Here is a 22,176-nt window from a genome sequence, read left to right on the forward strand (position 1 = left end):
ACCATCCCTTTATCTATAGCAGCAATTTGCCTGCAATGCTAGACTGCTCCAATTTGTGCAGCAGTCTTTCATGTGCAACAGTATCAAAAGCCTTTCTAAGATCCAAATATATAATATCAAAGTTATTCCCTGCATTCTGTTTTTTTGTGACTGCATCATAGTATCCAATCAGATTGGTCAGGCAAGACTTTCCCTTAACAAAACCATGCTGTGTCCGAGCTACAACTGAAGTCTAGATGATCCTGCAGTGCTTCTTTAACCAGTGCCTCCATTAATTTTCCTCGAACAGAAGGTAAACTCACAGGTCTATAATTACTTGTGTCAACCTTTCATCCTCCTGGCGCCTCCGTAGCCAGGTGGGAAGGAGCAGCAGTGCCTAGCACACGCTTCTTGATTAGACCGGGGTTCGAGCCCGTCACCACCAAATACGGAGGATGCGGAAAAGTCAGGGAATGACCACCGTATATCCCGGAGCAATATGGCCTTAGTTGCTTATGCTCCTAAAAACCAAATAAAAACAACAACTTTCATCCTCCTTTGTGAATTGGGGCCACACTTGCACATTTCCAGTCTGTGGGTACCTCCCCTGAGTCCAAGGAAGCTCTCATAATTATGGCTAAGGGTTTGCTTACTTCCTTTACTGCCTCCTTTAATATAACTGGATAGATCCCAACCATTCCGGATGCCTTTTTTATGTTTATCCTCCACAATTTCTCCTCCACTTTCCCTCAGTTATTACAGAATCATCTAGCTCACTGCCAGAGTATAATTCACCTCTGGCATTCCCCTTCCTGAATAACTCCTCATGTGTGAATGTAGATTCAAAATACTCATTTAGTTTGTTAGCCACCAGAGCAGGATCATCAACAGTTGAAACATCAATATCCATTGGACAAACCTGATTCATTCCTTTCCTTCTGGAGTTTACATAGGCAAAGAACTCTTTTCTGTTTTTCTTTGCATCCTTTGCCAAGGATTTCTTATAATCTGCCTTTGCCTGCCTAATCTCCTTTGTGACTTGGTTACAGACCAGCTTATATCTATCATAGGCTTCCATGTCACCATTAATTTATATGTACCCCATGCATTTTTCTTCTCTGCCATATGCCTCATTAGTTCATCTGACATCCATTTTTGACATTCATCTGCAGGATCATCAACAGTTGAAACATCAATATCCATTGGACAAACCTGATTCATCCCTTTCCTTCTGGAGTTTACATAGGCAAAGAACTCTTTTCTGTTTTTCTTTGCATCCTTTGCCAAGGATTTCTTATAATCTGCCTTTGCCTGCCTAATCTCCTTTGTGACTTGGTTACAGACCAGCTTACATCTATCATAGGCTTCCATGTCACCATTAATTTATATGTACCCTATGCATTTTTCTTCTCTGCCATATGCCTCATTAGTTCATCTGACATCCATTTAGGCCTAAACCTTGAACAATATTTCTTAGTTGGTATGTAAAGCCTAGTAGCTTCCAAGATAAATTCTTTGAATGCTTCCCATTTTGAATTGGCTGTTGGTAACATCATCAGGTGGTCCCACTGTATATAAATACGGTTTCAGACCATTGTAGTCACCTTAGAGTAGATTGTTGGCATTCGAGGTGAGCGGACGCGCTTTGACAGGGCTCCTTAGTTAAGTGGTTTACTTTCGGATAGTGCTTTTAAATATTTGATTTATTTCGATATTGTTGGATTATTTTGTTATAGGTTTTCCTGTAACTGTTTGATTTTAATAATATTATAGATATAATTTTTTAAAGTTACTTTCATTGATATTTATTTAATTTTATAATGGTAGTTACGAGATCTGGCTTTAACACGTCACAGGGTATCGTGACTCACACGGAAATAGCCGATGGCGATTTACGGGGGAGTAATGATTTAATCCGTTGTGGAACGTGTGGAATGTTTTCCAAGGTTGACCTGGTGACTAATCCTACCTCACCTGGGGATTCTTTTCTTTGTGATCGATCTAAGGAGTGCACCGATCGTAAATTACAATTTGGTGCACTGATGGAACAATTTGAGTCCCTGAAAAAACGAGTGCTTGCCCTCCAAATAATGCATCTGGGAGCTCATCAGAGACTCAAAACTCAAGCAATCTACCAAGTGATGCACACCCGATTCGAGCCTCAAAACAGAAAAACCAAGTGCAAACTACTCTGGTTAAAAAGGACATTATTATTAGACTCCATTGTCAGGGAAACGGGGAATATTTTTTGTAATAAGGATAGGTGGAGCAGAACCAGGGTATGTCTGCCGGGAGCAACTATTGATGATGTCACGAACAGATTGTCAGATTTTAAAGTGGGTAAAGAAAATATTATTATTCATGTGGGGACAAATGATATTAAACGTACACGATCTGACGATTTGTTGGAAAAATACAGGACCATGCTGAGGAAATGTCGCAAGCTAGGCCATAATGTCTATGTGTCTGCAATTCTGCCCAGACACGATAGGAGGGATTATATGTTAAGAGCCTTGTGGATTAACTCAAGACTTGAAGCAATCTGCAAGGCTTTAGGAGGTAAATTTCTATCAGCATGGCCCACACTTGTAGGTAGAAGGAATTTGTTTTGTAGAGACGGGATACACTTAAACAAAGGTGGTGCAAAGGTTTTTGCCAGTATTATTGAGGATACCTTAAAGGTTCACGGAAACTGCTAGTTAGGGGGGATGTGGGTAATACTGACACGCATTTATCTGATAATATTGGTCAAAGTAACTCTTGCACATACCTTAAGAGTTCTTATCTGTTACCCCACATCCCCCACATTACCACAGTCTGCTGACGAGGCTACTAGTGACGGTCGTGTTCAAAGCCGCTAAGTGGATTTTTCTTATTTATTGATTTGAAATTATTGTTTTTCTAAAACTTTTGATTTAAATTTAGTAGTATAACATTATTTTGTGTTTTTTTGATTAATTTGGTGTATTTATTCTTTACTCGGCCTTGTAAAAGTATCGGTAAGGGTTTCCACGTGTTCGTAACTACCGTTACCGTTAGTAACTTTCCCGCCATTGTGATACCGTAGGTTATATACCGTACTAGATAGCGTTAGTTGAACTTCGTTAGCAGTTAAATTGTACGTTTAAATAAATACATATAACGACTTAGATTACAAACGTAATATAATTAATAACATAACATAATAAATTAATAGAATCATGACTCAGACCAGAGCAGCAAAGCAAAAGGCTCAAGCTAATGGAAGTGCTGTGGCTCAGAGCAGAACTGAGGGGGGCAGTTGTCCTCTGACTCACAGCCTTATAAAATGCACTGTTTGCTTGATGTTTGCAGAGCAATCGGGTACGGGACATGATACTGCCAAGGGGGATGTCTTTGTGTGTGCGCGATGCAAGGAGTGTATCGATATCAGGCAACAACTCGGCGTTCTTGTGGGCCTATATGAGAGCTTGAAGGACAGGGTGGATGCCCTCGAAGAAACTAAATTGAGGGGCCCATCAAGCTCTCAGCTGCCCACATCAACGCCAGAGCTTGCACTTGGGCATCGCGTGACACAGAGACAACCCCTAAGGCAGAATGCGCTGGTCCCGAAGGAACTAGTAGTTGTTGGTGACTCTATTGTCAGGGAAACGGGGAACATGCTTTGTAAAAAAGATAGGTGGAACAGGACCAGGGTATGTCTGCCAGGGGCAAAGGTTGATGACGTTGTAGAGCGAATATCATCTTTTAAGGGCACAAAAGGTGATATAGTTGTACACGTTGGCACTAATAATATTAAGAGTAGGAGACCGGCAGAATTACTTAACAAGTACAGGTCACTGTTGAACAAAAGCCGAGAATTAGGGTTGAATTTGAAAGTGTCTGCAATTCTGCCCAGACACGATAGGAGGGAGTATATGATGAGAGCCTTGTCGATCAATTCGGCCCTGGAAAGATTGTGCAAGGCTCAAGGGTTAGAATTTTTTTCAGCCTGGACTGTACTTGTTAACAGGAGAGATTGCTTCTACAGGGATGGGATACACTTAAATAGAAAGGGTGCAAGAATATTTGCTGATGCTATCGAGGCAGTGTTAGGTGGGTCGGAAAACTGCTAGCTTGGGGGGAGACAAAGACCAATAGATTGACACTAGCCACTGGCAGAGGTGAAAGAGATTCTTGCACTGCTTCTATTAGAATGAGCAGAAGCCTGAAAAACAAGATGCATGGTATTTCAGAGACTGCTGGGAGCCATTGCGGTACAAGTAAACACATGGGTTGTGTTAGGGTAGCTAAGAATAGAAACAGGTGCAGGTATACTTGCGTGTACACCAATCCTAGGAGTTTAGTAAATAAATTTGATGAATTTGAGGTATTGCTCAAAACATCGAAGGCAGATATTGTTGGGATATCAGAGACGTGGTGTCACACAGATACAAGGGATGCAGAACTGCAATTTGGGGAGTACAACGTCTACAGAAAGGATAGACAGGATAGGAAGGGAGGAGGGGTTATGTTATTAGTTAAGAAACACATAAAAACCAAGGAAGTGAAGCCAGTCGACATCGCTGGACAGTGCAGTGTGGAGTCAGTTTGGTGTGACATAAACATTGGGAGATCAAAATTGAGAGTAGGAGTGTGCTATAGGCCTAATGACTCTGATGAGTATAATAAGGAACTGTACAGGGAAATAGAGTCGGCCAGTAAATCAGAGTGTCTTATAATGGGAGATTTTAATTTCCCAGATATTGACTGGAATTTGGGGGCTGGTTACTCACACACTAGCAGGACTTTTGTGGATTTATTGGATGATTGTTTTCTACATCAGCATGTTCGGGAGGCAACTAGAGGGAGTAATACTCTTGATTTGATTATCAGCAGTGATTCTTCATGCATTAAGAATCTGCAGATAAATGAACCACTAGGTGGCAGTGATCACAGTGTGCTGAAGTGGGATTTACTCAAAGAGGTAACTACCATTAGGGGTAAAGGGAAGGGTTATTGCTTCCGTAAAGGCGACTACGATGGACTGAGACAGTATTTAAATTCTATACAGTGGGACCAACTGATGATGTTACCAACAGCAAATTCAAAATGGGAAGCATTCAAAGAACTTATCTTGGAAGCTACTAGGCTTTACATACCAACTAAGAAATATTGTTCAAGGTTTAGGCCAAAATGGATGTCGGATGAACTAATGAGGCATATGGCAGAGAAGAAAAATGCATGGGATACTTACAAATTAACACATGACACAGAAGCCTATGATAGATACAAGTTGATATGCAACCAAGTTACAAAGGAGGTTAGGCAGGCGAAGGCAGATTACGAGAAATCCTTGGCAAGGGATGCAAAGAAAAACAGCAAAGAGTTCTTTACTTATGTAAACTCTAGAAGGAAAGGGATGAATCAGATTGGTCCACTTGATATTGATGGGTCAAGTGTTGATGATCCTGCTCTGGTGGCTAACAAACTAAATGAATATTTTGCATCGACATTCACACATGAGGAGTTATTCAGCGAGGGGAATGCCAGAGGTGTATTCAACTCTAGCAGTAAGTTACAGAATCTTGAAATAACTGGGAGTAAAGTGGAGGAGAAACTGTTGAAGATAAACACAAGAAAGGCACCCGGGGTGGATGGGATCTATCCAGTTATATTAAAGGAGGCAGCAAAGGAAGTAAGCAAACCCTTAGCCATAATTATGAGAGGTACCCATAGACTGGAAATGTGCAAATGTGACCGCAATTCACTAAGGAGGATCAAAGGCTGACACAAGTAATTATAGACCTGTGAGCTTAACTTCTGTTCCAGGAAAATTAATGGAGGCACTGGTTAAAGAAGCACTGCAGGATCATTTAGACAAGACTTCAGTTATAGCTCAGACACAGCATGGTTTTGTTAAGGGGAAGTCTTGCCTGACCAACTTGATTGGATACTATGATGCAGTCACAAAAGAACTGGATACAGGTAATAACTTTGATATTATATACTTGGATCTTAGAAAAGCTTTTGATACTGTTGCACATGGAAGACTGCTACACAAATTGGAGCAGTGTAACATTGGAGGCAAATTGCTGCTATGGATAAAGGGGTGGTTGAGGGGGAGAAGACAGAGTGGTAATCAATGGACACTGCTCATCGTGCACTGATGTTATTAGTGGAGTCCCTCAGGGCACAGTGTTGGGTCCATTATTGTTTTCTGTATTTATAAATGATATTGATGATGGTATATCGGGCTTAATGTCCAAGTTTGCAGACGATACAAAGGTTGGCAGGGTTGTCAAGGACACTACTGACACTATGCTGCTGCAACAGGATCTGGAAAGGTTGAGCAGATGGGCTGAGAGGTGGCAAATGAAGTTTAACATTGATAAATGTAAAGTACTACACATGGGAAACAGCAACCCCAGAGCAATGTATCAACTCTGTGGTACTACACTGACAGTGGTAGAGAATGAAAGGGACTTGGGGGTGGTTGTGCAGGCAGATATGAAGTTCTCTGAGCAGTGCAGAAGGGCTGCAAGAGTAGCTCATGGAGTATTGTCAATGATATACAGGAATTTTTCCAGCAGGGATAAGGAGGTGATTATTCCATTGTATAAGGCGATGGTCAGGCCACACCTAGAGTACTGTATACAGGTCTGGAGGCCTCATTTCAAGAAGGATGTAGAGCTGCTGGAACGAGTACAGAGAAGGGCAACAAGATTAGTGAATGGAACAAAGGGGTGCTCTTACGAAGAAAGGCTTAAGTTTTGCAAATTACAGTGTCTGGAGACTAGGCACCAGCGAGGTGATCTGATAGAGGTGTATAAAGCCTTGAATGGTTTAAGCATGCTCAATGCTGATGGGATTCTTCCTCTAGCTCAGAAAAATCACCTGAGAGGGCATAAATTCAAATTGAGGAAAGACAGATGTAGGATAGACGTGCGGAAATTTGCCTTTAGCCAGCGGGTGGTTGGTTGGTGGAACAGACTTCCATCCCTTGTGGTGGAGGTTGATAGCCTAAATAAGTTTAAGGCTCAGCTGGACAGGTATTTTGAACGAACAGAGGGGTGAAGTGGAAGTGGGTTTTTTTTTTTTTCTTGGCTGATGCTGCATAAGCTTGCTTTCTTGCATCAAATGCCTCTACTAATGCTAATGCTAATGCTAATGGTTCACGGAAACTGCTAGTTAGGGGGGTTTGTGGGTAATACTGACACGCATTTATCTGATAATATTGGTCAAAGTAACTCTTGCACATACCTTAAGAGTTCTTATCTGTTACCCCAACTGGACGTATTATCTAGATGTTCTGGGGGCAGAAACGTTTCACATGAGCGGGTAGCTAATATCAGGGAAGAGAGCCTAAAAAACTTCAAGGGTTGTGTTAGGGTTCTTAAATATACAAGAACAGTAAATCTTAATTGTTTATACAGTAACGTTAGAAGTGTCGTCAACAAAATGAGCGAATTCGAACTGCTGGTTAAAACAAGTAACACGGACATAATAGGGCTTACAGAGACGTGGTGCCACCCGGAAATTGGGGATGATGAGTTTCAGTACGGCTTGTATAATGTATTTAGGAAGGATAGGTTAAATAGAAGGGGTGGTGGGGTAATGCTTCTTATCAGAAGCAGCCTGAGTGCGGCGATAGCTTTCCCGAATTCAGACATTTCACATGTTAGTATAGAGTCTGAATGGTGTGAGATAGTTGGAAACAAAGGTATAATGCAAGTAGGAGTAATCTACAGACCAGGTGATTGTGAAGATTATGACAAAAGCCTCTACATGCAAATGGAATGGGCAAGTAAGCGTCAATGCCTTATTATGGGTGATTTCAATTTGCCTCTAATTGATTGGAGTAAATGGGAAGGAAACTCGACATGGGGAACAAAATTTTTAAATCAACTAGATGACTGTTATTTGTATCAACATGTCGGGGAAAGTACTAGAGAAAAGAATATCCTAGACCTCATCATCACACATGATTCAGATGACATAACAGGGCTGACAGTAGAGGAACCAGTAGCAGGAAGTGATCAAGGAGTTCTACGGTGGATGATGACGAGAGAGGTAGCAGAAGTAAGAGTCAAAGGAATGGGTTTTAATTTCAGAGGCGCCTCCGTAGCCAGGTGGGAAGGAGCAGCAGTGAGTAGCACACGCTTCTTGATTAGACCGGGGTTCGAGCCCGTCACCACCAAATACGGAGGATGCGGAAAGGTCAGGAATGACCACCGCATGTTCACGGAGCAATATGGCCTTAGTTGCTAATGCTCCTAAAAACCAAATAACAAACAAAACATTTAATTTCAGAAAAGGAAATTACGATGCCTTAAGGTACTACATAGCCTCTATTAACTGGGTAGATATCGCGCAGAGAATGAATACAATTGAACTGTGGTATGCTTTTAAAACATTAATCACAGATGCCTTGAATGCGTCTTTACCATTAAAAAAATACTCCACGAGAAGGGTTCGAAGTTGGATGAATAGTGAAGTAGCCACATTACTTGAGCAGAAAAAGGTGGCATGGAAAGGTTGCAGAGCAATAAAAAGTACTGAAGCCTATAACAGCTACAAGGTGATGTGTAATAGAGCCACAGAAAAGGTTCGACAGGCAAAGGCAGTTTATGAGAAATCACTAGCAAACAGAGCAAAGAGGGGGGATAAAGAATTCTTCACATATATAAATGCCAAGAAGAGCAGGACAAATCAGATCGGACCTTTATGTAAGGGAAAAGGGATAGTAATAAATACACCAGCTGCCTTTGCAGATGAACTCAACAGTTATTTTGCATCGATATTTACAAATGAAAAGCCTTTTGTGGCAATGGGAAATTGTGGGAGCAAAGTTAAAAAATATGTAATTAATGATATTGAAATTTCACAAGATTATTTAATGAAAAAACGTTCGAGCCTACAGACCAGTAAGGCGCCTGGAGTTGATGGAATATACCCTATAATCTTAAGAGAGGCGGCAAGCGAGTGCATTGAACCATTGAAGCTAATTATGCGAGCATCACTAGACTCTGGGGAGATTCCCTTGGATTGGAAAAGTGCAAATGTATCTCCCATACATAAGGGTGGCTCTAAATGTGAAGTTGGAAATTATCGACCTGTCAGTCTGACTTCAGTTGTAGGGAAAATCATGGAGGCAATGATCAAGGGTGGAATTCAGGATCATTTGGATCGAATTGAAATTCTCAATGATACTCAGCATGGTTTTGTAAAGGGAAAATCATGTTTAACAAATCTGGTTTGCTATTTCGAAAGGGTCACTCACGAGCTGGATTTAGGGAATAATTTCGACATTGTTTATTTAGATTTCAGCAAAGCTTTTGACTCAGTCCCACATGAGCGCTTGCTTTATAAGCTGGAACAGGTTGGAATCACTGGGAAAATCCTTAGATGGATAGAAGGATGGCTTCAGGACAGGAGGCAGAGGGTTGTGATAAATGGCTATTCCTCAGATTGGGTTGATGTAAGAAGTGGGCTTCCCCAAGGATCAGTATTAGGACCACTGTGTTTGATGAAGGGATAGAGGGCGTGATGTCTAAATTTGCAGATGATGTTAAAATTGGTAGAGCAGTTAATGGTCACTGTCAAGCTGAGCTTCTTCAGAGAGACCTAGATAGACTTCAGGAATGGTCAGAAAAATGGCAGCTGTGCTTTAATCCAACAGAGTGTAAGGTATTACACTTGGGAAACAGTAATCCCAAAAAAACTTATTCACTTGGTGGAGTTCAACTAAACCCAGTACTGGAGGAAAAGGACTTGGGTGTTACGATACGGTCAGACATGAAATTCTCTGAGCATTGTAAACAGGTTGCAAGGAAGGCCCATGGTGTCCTATCGATGATCTATCAAACTTTTGCAAGTAGAGATAGGGATGTGATAATTCCATTATATAAGGCTTATGTTAGACCACACTTGGAATACTGTGTTCAAGTATGGAGACCGCACCTAAAGAAAGACATCGAGCTTCTTGAAGGGGTGCAAAGAAAGGTAACTTGCCTGGTGAGATCGGCAAAAGGGCATCCTTATGAAGAAAGACTTTGAATATGTGGGTTGCAGAGTTTGGAAACTGGACACCTTAGAGGAGATTTTATTGAGGTGTTTAAGGCTCTGAGAGGCATCAGTAAAATGAATGAGGTCAAAATGGGACATAAATTCAAGTTACGGGTGGAAATGTTTAGATTGGAGTGCAGGAAGTTTTATTTTAGCCACAGAGTTATAAATTACTGGAATAAGTTGCCTTCATGGGTAGTAGAGGCAGACAGTTTGGGGGAATTCAAAGGTCATCTGGATAGTACTTTCAGGTAAGGGAAGCGCATAGGATGATAGGTTTAATTTCCTTTTTTTTTTTTTTATTAATTATTATTATTTAGTTATTTATTTATTATTTTTTTTTATCATTGTTTTGTTCGGATTTTTTTTTTTTTTTTTTGGCTGGTCCAGCTTAAGCCATAGGCTTTCTTGCACCATGCGGCCGTTACTATTACTAATACTAATACCTTTACAAAAGCAAAAACCCTTCCCTTTACCCCTAATGGTAGTTACCTCTTTGAGTAAATCCCACTTCAGCACACTGTGATCACTGCCACCTAGTGGTTCCTTTATCTGCAGATTCTTAATGCATAAAAAATCACTACTTTTAATCAGATCAAGAGTATTACTCCCTCTAGTCTGCCTCCCGAACATGCTGATGTAGAAAACAATCATCCAATAAATCCACAAAAGGCTTTCTAGTGTGTGAGTGACCAACCCACAAATTCCAGTCAGTATCTGGGAAATTAAAATCCCCCATTATAAGACTCTCTGATTTACTGGCCCACTCTATTTCCCTGTACGGTTTCTTATTATACTCATCAGAGTCATTAGACTTATAGCACATTCCTACTCTCAATTTTGATCTCCCAATGCTTATGTCACACCAAACTGACTTGACACTGCACTGTCCAGCAATATCGACTGGCTGCACTTTCTTGGATTTTGTGTTTCTTAACTAATAGCATAACCCCACCTCTCTTCTTATCCTGCCTGTAGACATTGTACTCCCCAAATTCCAGTTCTGCATTCCTTATATCTGTGTGACACCACGTCTCTGATATCCAAACAATATCTGCCTTTGATGTTTTGAGCAATACCTCAAATTCATCAAATTTATTTACCAAACTCCTAGCATTGGTGTACAGGCAAGTATACATACATACATAATGTTCCTATTCTTATCTACCTTAACACAACCCATGTGTTTACTTGTACCGCATTGACTCCCAGCAGGCTCTGAAATACCCTGCATCTTGTTTTCCAGTCTGCTCCTCATTCTAATAGAATCTTTGCAAGATCCACTTTTACCTCTGCCAGTGGCTACTGTTAATCTTTTAGTCCTTGCGGTACAAGTAAACACATGGGTGGTGTTAGGGTATCTAAGAATAGGAACAGGTGCATCCCATCCCAATAGAAGCAGTCTCTCCTGTTAACAAGTACAGCCCAGGCTGAAAAAAATTCTACCCCTTGAGGCTTGCACAATCTTTTCAGGGCTCAATTGATCGACAAAGCTGGTTGCACATCTCATCATATACTCCCTCCTATCATATCTGGGCAGAATTGCAGACACTTTCAAACTCAACCCTAAATCACCGCTTTTTTTTTTTTCAACAGTGACCTGTACTTCTTAAGTAATTCCGTCGGCCTTCTACTCTTAATATCATTAGTGCCAATGTACAACAATATCACCTTTTGTGCCCTTAAAGGATGATATCCACTCTACAACATCATCAACCATTGCCCCTGGGAAACATACCCTGGTCCTGTTCCACCTATCCTTTTTTACTTACCATGTTCCCTGTTTCCTTGACAATAGAGTGACCAACAACTACTAGTTTCTGTGGGATGTCAGATGAACTAATGGGACATATGGCAGAGAAGAAAAAATGCATGGGATACATATAAATTAATGGGTGACATGGAAGCCAGTGATAGATATAAGCTGGTCTGTAACCAAGTGGCAGAGGAGATTATGCAGGTGGGGCAGATTATGAGAAATCATTGACAAAGGATGCAAAGAAAAATGGCAACACGTTCTTTACCTATGGAAACTCTAGAAGTAAAGGGATAAATCACATTGGCCAACTGGATGATAATCCTGCTCAGTTGGCTAACAAACTAAATGAGTATTTTGCATCTACATTCACACATAAGGATTTATTCAGGAAAGGGAATTCAGGAAACCAGTGTTGAATTATACTCTGGCAGTGAGCTAGATGATTTTGTAATAACTCAGAGGAAAGTGGAGGAGAAATTGTTGAAGATAAACATAAAAAAGGCATCTGGGGTGGATGGGATCTATCCAATTATATTAAAGGAGGCAGCAAAAGAAGTAAGCAAACCCTTAGCCATAATTATGAGAGCTTCCGTGGACTCAGGGGAGGTACTCATGGAGTAGAGATGTGCAAATGTGACCCCAATTCACAAAGGAGGATCAAAGGGTGAGAAAAGTAATTATAGACCTGTTAGTTTATCTTCTTTTCTAGGAAAATTAATGCAGGCACTGGTTAAAGAAGCACTGCAGGATCATCTAGACAAGGCTTCAGTTATAGCTCGGACACAGTATGGTTTTGTTAAGGGAAAGTCTTGCCTGATCAATTTGATTGGATATTATGATGTGGTCACAAAGGAACTGGATGCAGGGAATAACTTTGATATCATATATTTGGATCTTAGAAAGGCTTTTGATACTGTTGCACATGGAAGAGTGCTGCACAAATTGGACATGGAAGACTGCTGCACAGTGTGAAGAAGAAAAGACCAAACCCTCTAGCATATGACAGCACAACAATACAAATGGCCCTCAGTCCCCAGCAGCTTTCACTCCCCCTCTTACGGCAGCGAGAGGATCAGAGTGGAAGGAGAGGGTGCTAAGAATCTCTGGGTATGACCAGGCTGGGGCCTGAGGGCCATTTGTATTGTTGTGCTGTCATATGCTGGAGGGTTTGGTCTTTTCCTCTTCACGCTGACCAGGCGTCTTGAAGAGAACCACTCTACAGCCACCTAAGTGACGTAACAGGGCTTACCATCGAGAAGGTGTGCATGAGTGGATTTTAGGGAGGTAGGCCCACCGGACTTCTCCTAAATCTTCTGTAATAGAGAGATATTGGATCCATCAGTGAATTGGAATATCATCGGTTTGGCTGAAACAAGAAGAAGAAATGAATCACTTATAAATTTATCAAGTGGAAATCTGCTGTACACAAATGGAAACAGTGAAAGGAGTGAAGGTGGAGTTGGGTTTCTGGTCCATAAAGATTTTAAACACACAATTTTGGAATTCAAAAGTACATCACCAAGGGTGTCAAGACTAATACTCAAGATTTCTAAGAGGTACAAGCTAAAGATTATAACGATTCATGCACCAACATCGAACCATGATGATGAAGAGGTTGAAGAAATGTACACCGAAATTGGGAGTCTTCTAGATGAGCAGAAAACCCACTACACTATTATTATGGAGGACTTCAATGCTAAGGTTGGAAAAAGGCAAAACAGCGCAGAAAGAGGAATTATAGGAAATTTTGGAATTAGTGAAAGAAATAAAAGAGATGAAAGACTTGTGGAATTTGCAGAATCTCAAGGACTGTCAGTGATGAATACTTTTTTCAAGAAAAGGGTGAACAGAAAGTGGACATGGAAGAGTCCAAATGGATTAACAACTAATGAAATTGACTTCATCCTCACTAACAGAAGATATATTGTGAATGATGTTACCATCCTGAATAAGGTAAATGTTGGAAGTGATCACAGAATGGTAAGATGTACACTTGATATAGATGTAGGAAAGGAAAGGAAAAAACTGACTCGAGTAAATAATACAAAGGTCTTTGAGATAACAGAGGAGGAGAAAAAGCAGTATGTACTGGAACTTAAGAACAAGTTTGAGCTTCTGCAGACTGCTCAGGACCAAGATATCGACGAGGAATATTACAACTTTCTGAAAGTGATAAAGCCCAAGAAACCTATAGGGAAAGAGAAATCCAAAGAAGAAAAAAATTAGTCAAGAAACACTTGTCATGATGAACCGAAGACGACAAATGAAGAGCAAGTAAAACACTGACAGGGAGAAAATTGAGTACAGTCGGTCCTCGTATAACACGTGTTTACATTACACGAATTCGATCATACATGATTTATAAATAGGGGAACGTTATCTTATATAACACGAACCGAATTCGCTTATGCACGATTCGCCTTTGTGTTTACAAGAAATGGCAGTCGAACGCGGAATCATCCCAACAGAACGCAACACAACAGGAATGAAGAAGATTCTGAAAATGTATTTATGTTTTATATCAGTGAAGGGGAAACACATTTCACCATAATAACGTAAAAACCAACACAATTCCAGCTATCGATATAAGCGCAAATGCAATTAGATGGAGTTTACTACCAGTTTATAACAGATTCCACTAGCAGAAACGCAACTGGAAATTGTTTTTATTGTTTTATGGTAGTAACCCCCAGCAATGTGCTTTAGTAAAATGTGGGGTGTTAATAGTGTATCTCGGCCTTTACGGTGTTGTTTATTCAGTTGCTACACGCATGCAGCTTTGTTCATGTGTATTAAGCGTGCCTCCTCGTTTTGTAATTGCGCTTTATTCCCTAAAAATGAGTAAAATACTTAAAAGGTGTGAAAAGGAAGCGTCCTGGCGAAGACACTGCAGATTGAGAGAGAGAAAAAAAAAAAGCAATATTGATAAACAGAGGCGGACTGGATCAAAAATTCTTACCCGGGAAAATTTATAGTGGCCTCATACTACGGTTTATGGCCAAAATCACACCGGCCTCCGGCCCACCGGGATTTCCCGGGTAAGGCTTATGGCCAGTCTGCCTCTGCCCATAGAGAAAAAAATATGAAATTGTGAAACGCTTTGAGCGAAATGAAAGACCATGTGATATTGCACGTGCTACAGACCTAAATGAGGCAACGCCAAGAATTACAAAGAATGCGGAGAAAATAAAAACAACTTTCATAGCGGGAACAACTCAAAGTGTAATTAAAATCCATTAGATTAAGACACAAAGAATTGAAAGAGATGGAACGGCTGTCGTCTGTTTGGATAGAAAATCAAACAAAAAACAAGTTTGCTTACGATAGAAGCAAAAGCATTAGCAATATTTTATTACGTAATAGTCGTAATAAAATACGTAAGCATTTTATTACGACTTACGTATTATAATTTATACTTATGTATTATAAAATACGTAAGTATTTTATTTAATATAAAAAATTTTTTACAAATAAAATACGTATTTTATTCGTAAAAAATACTTTTTTAGTATTAAAAAAATACTAAAAAAAACATACTTTTTTAGTATTAAAAAAATACTAAAAATACTTTATTATATTTTTATTACGTATTTTAATCGTTATAAAATATTTACGTATTTTATAATGATTAAAATTACCCGATTATTTATTGTGGTTGGTAATGTTTTGGTTCCAAATGTGTGTTCAATCTTAGGTAGTCGGTACCTAACTAGGCGCCTCTGTAGCCAGGTGGGAAGGAGCAGCAGTGCATAGTGGTACCTAACCCCACTTTTCCCATAGGGCCTGTTGTTTATATTGCACGATTTTGCATTGCACGAGGGTTTCTAGGAACACAACTATCGTGCTATACGAGGACAGACATTATACTGAGTTATGCAAAGCCATTAGAAAGAGACTCAGAGAGGACATAAGAAGATTTAACACAAGAAAAGTAGAACAAGCATTAAGGCAAAACAAAGGATTTAAATCAGCAGCCATGAGCAGTAATACAGAAAGACAAATGATACTGAAACTGAAGAATAGCGATGGTGTACTATAAACAGCAGAGAAGGCATAATTCAAATAGCAGAAGACTACTATAGAGAATTATACAAGAAGCAAGGGAATGATACGAGCAGTGGGGAAGATGGATTGCAAAGTAGCAACACATACGACATACCCAATATTCTTACTGATGAGGTAGAACATGCATTGAAGAAAATGAAGAATCAGAAAGCCCCGGGGGAAGATGAAGTTACTGTAGAGTTGTTAAAATTGGGAGGAAGAGGCATAACACAAAAACTGGCAAGCCTCTTCACAAAGTGCATTAGAAAAGGTGTGATGCCTAAGCAGTGGAATAATGCAATCATAGTTTTGCTGCATAAGAAAGGAGATAAATCAGAAATTGGAAATTATAGACCAATTAGCTTGATATCCCACATCTACAAGTTGTTCACAAGGGTCATTACTAACAGATTAGAAATTATACTTGATGAGAATCAACCGAAAGAGCAAGCTGGCTTTAGGACAGGATTCTCAACTATGGATCACCTTCACATAATATCACAGCTAAAAAGAGAGAAAGCAAATGAATATGAAACACCATTATGCCTGGCATTTGTGGATTATGAAAAGGCATTTGACTCCATACAGCATAAGGCAGTGTTTCGGGCACTGGAAAGACAAGGCATAGATACTCCATATATTATGATTTTGAAGAAAATATATGAGAGTGCTACATCCTTTATCAGACTAGACAAAGACAGTAGCAAATTTAAAATCGAGAAAGGAGTTCGACAAGGAGACACAATATCTCCGAAGCTGTTTACTGCTGCCCTTGAGGAAGCTTTCAGAAGATTAGACTGGTCGCAGAAAGGAGTCAATGTGAACGGAGAGTACCTAAACCATTTACGATTTGCAGATGACATTGTGGTCATAAGCCACGATCCCAAAGAATTAGAGGAAAATCTTAATCAGTTATGCACAGTTAGTAAGGATTTTGGACTAAAGATGAATATGGCTAAAACAAAAGTAATGATGAACAAGTATGCCAATGAAAGGGAAATAATGATTGAAGGAGCAGTAATTGAAAAGGTGGAGTCATATACTTATCTGGGACAAGTTATTAGCTGTAATAATGATAAATGGCTGGAAGTCAAGAGAAGAATAAATTTTGGATGGATAACATTCAGGAAATATAGTCACATACTGAATAGCAATATCCCAGTTTGTCTGAAACGTAAAATAATGAACCAATGTATACTCCCCACCATACTCCCCACCATGACTTATGGAAGTGAAACTTGGGCACTCACCAAAAGAATGGAAGAGAAGCTGAGAACTACACAGCGAAGAATGGAATGAATTATATTGGGAATCAGACTGTTAGATTAGAAGAGAAACACATGGATTAGGCAGCAAACTCAAGTAAAGGACATTCTTATCAAAACTAAAGAACTAAAATGGTCTTGGGCAGGACACATAGCTCGAAGACATGATGACAGATGGACAAAGAAAATAACAGAATGGTACCCAAGAGGAGCTAGAAGAAAACCTGGAAGACAAAGGCGGAGATAGATAGATGAAATTCATGAGTTTTTGGGTAGTAAATGGATGGCCAGTGCTCAAAACAGAAGGAACTGGAAAGTTGCTGTAGAGGCCTTCATCCTGCAGTGGATTGAAAATGGCTGATGATGATGATGATAGTAGAGGCATATGATGCAAGAAAGCAAGTTTATGCAGCATCAGCCAAAAAAAAAAAAAACCACACTTCCACTTCACCCCTCCGTTCGTTCTAAATACCTGTCCAGCTGAGCCTTAAATTTATTTAGGCTTTCAACTTCCACAACAAGGGATGGAAGTCTTTTCCACCAACCAACTACCCTCTGGCTAAAGGCAAATTTCTGCACATCTATCCTACATCTGTCTTTCCTCAATTTGAATTTGTGCCCTCTCAAGTGATTATTCTGAGCAAGAGGCAGAATCCCATCAGCATTGAGCATACTCAAACCATTCAAGGCTTTATACACCTCTATCAGATCACCTCGCCAGATCCACATATATATCTGTGCAATCAGTTCGAAAGGTTTTCTTGGAGGTTTAGTTTTTTTTTTTTGGGATAAATTAGTTCCATTAATTTTATTATTCATGATGCAATAATGTAAATTAAGTAAAATTAGTTTGTGGAGGAGGAGTATATAAATTGGGTAATTTTTAGGTTTGACATACATTTGTAAATATATACCATTGTATTGTCCTACCTAGTTTCTTAACAAAACATGGACTTTGCAGTGTCCTCCGAATGATAACATACTAGTCAAAATGGTAAGACACTAGCTGATCCACATGTTCCTTAAAGTGTAACAAATCAGTTTGGTTCAGTGGGCTATCTAGCAAGTGGGCTGTAAAAACTACTATTACCTTATAATGCTTGTTTTTGTTTTGTTTTGTTTGTTTTATGGCGCATAGCATCTAAGGCTATAATGCGCCGTCAAATCTTATAATGCACACACATATTAAAATATGCTTGTTCAGTTACTGGATTTGGAAAATAAGGCAATAAACATTCAATATGGTGCATTCTAAATTTTAATCCTTATTCTGACAATATTGGATAATAAGTAATAATACCTTTAGCAATAGTAGTCTTGTCAGCCAAAAATAAAAAAAATATATATAATAAAATAAAATTCATGACTACCATACATCCAAACTCAGGCCAGAAGCATGCAAAATCAAAACTGAAACCAAACATCAGAAAAATTAATACAGTATGCCTATATACAGCTTTAAAGAAATAAAAAGTAATCAATGATGCACATTTAAACTGATGATACCATACTGAAGGAATACAAAAATATATTTTTTAATTTTAGAGAGAATTTTTAGAATGCACCATTTTAATATAAGAAATCCAAGATGTAGTTGAAAATTCAATATAAGAAACATTGGATTTTCAATATCTTGCCTTTTTTTCGAAATATATTCATTGAACCTGCATATTACAATGTGTAACTTTTTTATATAATTTTAAGCAAGTTTAACTTTTTTGACATGCCCACCAGAAGGTAAAAGTGATAAAAGCCCATGCCTGAATTCTACAGCAAAGCTATGGTATCTCCCCATCTCAAACCTTCATCAAACAAAGTGGGGATCCTCTACCAGCCTGTCTCCGTAGCCAGGTGGGAAGGAGCAGCAGCAGTGCGTAGCACACGCTTCTTGATTAGACCAGGGTTCGAGCCCGTCACCACCAAATACGGAGGATGCGGAAAGGTTAGGGAATGACCACCGCATATCCCGGAGCAATATGGCCTTAGTTGCTAATGCTCCTAAAAACCAAATAACAAACAAACAAACATAACGATACTCTACCAGGTATTGAGAATTGTCTTTCATCTAGTATCACAGACTCACTCATTCTTCTGTGTGGTGTGAATGCTACACACCTCAATCAACGCTTACAGTGGTTCATACCTGGTTTCTCATACTCATAATAAGCGCTCATATTATTTTTAGACCATGAACATGGAAGATATACCCAAAGTTACTAACAGAATTGGTTGAACATTGGCAAGCTCCAACATTGAAAAATTATCATGCAGTTGTGACAAGAATATCAGCTTCATCAGCATTTTAAATTTTCAAGTGGCATCCTTAGACTGGAAGAATATTTGCATTATGCCTCAAAGAGCAAGTTGCAAAGGATATCATTAAATTGCTCATAAAGGATTATCACTAACTGGAGGCAGAACTATATTCTATCATCTCTTAGTAATGAAAGTTAGAAACTTTTCTGGGGAGGAGCCTTCTACAACCTCCTGTATGCAGTGGTGAAACTATCAAACTTAAGTTGTTACTATAGGAGAAATGGTGGGCTTGTTACATTTTTTAAATGAGCCTGGCAGGCCTTTTCATGAATCCCACTTTCAGAATTTGTAATTTCATCACTGATCCTCATCATAGTCCATTAACCAACAAAACTTTACAGATTTCTGTACTTGTATAGGATGAGAGTTAGACACTGTTTTTGAGATAATAATTCAGAGGGAAAAGGGAGAGATGAATATATGATTACATTCTGGCAATTATGGACCAGCCTTGTGGCAGAAAATATATGATAATGATAGAATTCTTGAAATACCTTCATGATGATAAACACGATCTCCTCCTCCTCCTCTTGAATAACTGTTAGCTCTATAAATATCTCAAATGCTTCCTTCTATGGAACATTGTTATATCTGAAAGAGGTGATCTCTCTAAACTTCCATAAAACTTGAACTCTATCCAAAAGAGTGCAGTTTAATTAAATACCTCACCCAGCAGCTGTTCATTTGTTATACAACTTTTTTTGCAGATATTTCCAAGGGCATTGTTGTAAATTAACTAGCACCTATCTTTTTCTACATTCTTTCCCCACCAATCAAATGTCAAATTGCCAATATCCATTCCATTTGCTCTAACTCCAAAGCATTAACCATTGCTGTTGTTGTTGTTCTTCTTCTTCTATGCTACGGAATAGCATTTCTTTGTATATACTTCTGAATTTAATGAACTATAAAAATTAGAAACTTAAGTCCAATATTAACAACCTCCCTTCTGAATTGAGCCTGAATCCATCTATGGCATTATAAAATGATAATTCTCTACAATCTTGTGTATTTGTCATAATGAGAAAAAAAAAGAAAGCTGACTAATTTATATTAAAAGTTATGCCTTCATTTAATCTTTGCAGACATTTTCTTTTAATAATTTTTTAAATATTCAAAAATGCATACCGAAAATCCAGAAAATCGACTTGCTTCACCCAGTTGCTCATCATCTTGCCTGAACATAACAGGAAATGTGGGAGGTGCACTGGATCTTCCTTTTTCTATTTCAGTGTCTTCTCTACTTGTCCAGCTTCCAGGCTCTGTTTCTGTATATGTGCATTCTACACCTCCTTGAACACAAGAATGATTGTGTCCTTTTTTATTATTATAAAATTCGTTGGCACTTGGAGAATGATCTGGTAAGGAATTGAACAAGAATGAATAATCTGTTGTAGCTCGCCTGGCAGTCAGATGTCTTCTTTCTGCTTCAAAGGAACTGAAAGAAAAAGTTTATAAATTACAATATGCTTCATAAGCCACATTAGCATCCTAAATAATGGTTCCCAAATGTTTCATTGTAAAGTTCCCATTCTTGCTTTTCATTTTACTCAAGCAGCAAAACCCTTTTTGTTTGTTTTTTGTTAAAAAAATTCCAATTTTAAAACCACTTCCTTAATAAATATCAAAAGATATTCCTAATATTTTAAAAAATTCTCAAAATAAATAAATAAACAAAAAACCAAAATAATTGCTTGCTTAAATTCACTCTGATATTTTTTATAATTTTGCTGTGATCAAAGAAAAGTTTAAGCAAGCCTTCTATACAGACTGCTTTAGAAGCAACTAATATTCACAAAAGATCACTTGGTTTAATATGCACATGTCAGCAATTCTCAGAATGGGTATTAAAAAGACACCTGCCTGCCAAAACTTTCAAATGCTGAGAATTACCTCAGCAAATTATTAAACTAATAAAATTGTTCAATAAAATTAAACTATATTCATTACAGTGATATGTCAAGAAATTACATATACCTATCAGATTATACATCTGAAGTCTTTAGAGTTAACATACATAACATGCCTGCATTTACAAATATTTTAACATTTCCAGAACTATAAAATATTGTGAAAATTTGAAATGGTGCCATCTGGGTGGTGGTGGTAGCCGCTGAGAATAAGTAACAGTAGTCTTCTCCACTGGTGAAGTGTTACTTATTAGAGGAAGTACAATACCATGGCAACATGAGGGATGTCTTTGTGTGTGCGCGATGCAAGGAGTGTATCGAAATCAGGCAACAACTCAGCATTGTTATGGGCCTAGGAGGACAGGGTGGACAGGGTGGAGAGCTTGAAGGACAGGATGGATGCCCTCGAAGGAACTAAATTGAGAGGCCCATCAAGCTCTCAGCTGCCCACATCAACGCCACAGCTTGCACTTGGTCATCACGCAACACAGCAGCAACCCCCCAAGGCAGAATGCACTGGTCCCACAGGAACTAGTAGTTGTTGGTGATTCTATTGTCAGGGAAATGGGGAACATGCTTTATAAAAGGATAGGTGGAACAGGACCAGGGTATGTCTCCCAGGGGCAAAGGTTGATGACATTGTAGAGCGGATATCATCTTTTAAGGGTACAAAAGGTCATATATAGTTGTATACATTGGCACTAATGATATCAAGAGTAGGAGACCGGCAGAATTACGTAACAAGTACAGGTCACTGTTGAAAAAAAGCCGTGAATTAGGGTTGAATTTGAAAGTGTCTGCAATTCTGCCCAGACACGATAGGAGGGAGTATATGATGAGAGAGCCTTGTCGATCAATTCGGCCCTGGAAAGATTGT

General features: G+C 39.0%; 1 protein-coding gene across 3 annotated transcripts in view; it reads right to left on the reverse strand.

Annotated features, from left to right (window-relative positions):
* LOC150087601 (ras GTPase-activating protein nGAP-like) overlaps nucleotides 1-22,176 on the reverse strand; it is a 604,257-nt gene that overhangs the window by 53,901 nt on the left and 528,180 nt on the right. For all 3 annotated transcript variants that reach the window (XM_090369159.1, XM_090369157.1, XM_090369158.1), the window contains exon 20: nucleotides 20,518-20,827. In XM_090369159.1, the coding sequence (XP_090225285.1) occupies nucleotides 20,518-20,827 (310 nt within the window). The remainder of the gene's footprint in view (nucleotides 1-20,517; nucleotides 20,828-22,176) is intronic.

This window comes from Mastigoproctus giganteus, chromosome 3, assembly GCF_048544385.1.
Source record: "Mastigoproctus giganteus isolate SK-2022 chromosome 3, ASM4854438v1, whole genome shotgun sequence".
NCBI lineage: Eukaryota > Metazoa > Arthropoda > Arachnida > Uropygi > Thelyphonidae > Mastigoproctus > Mastigoproctus giganteus.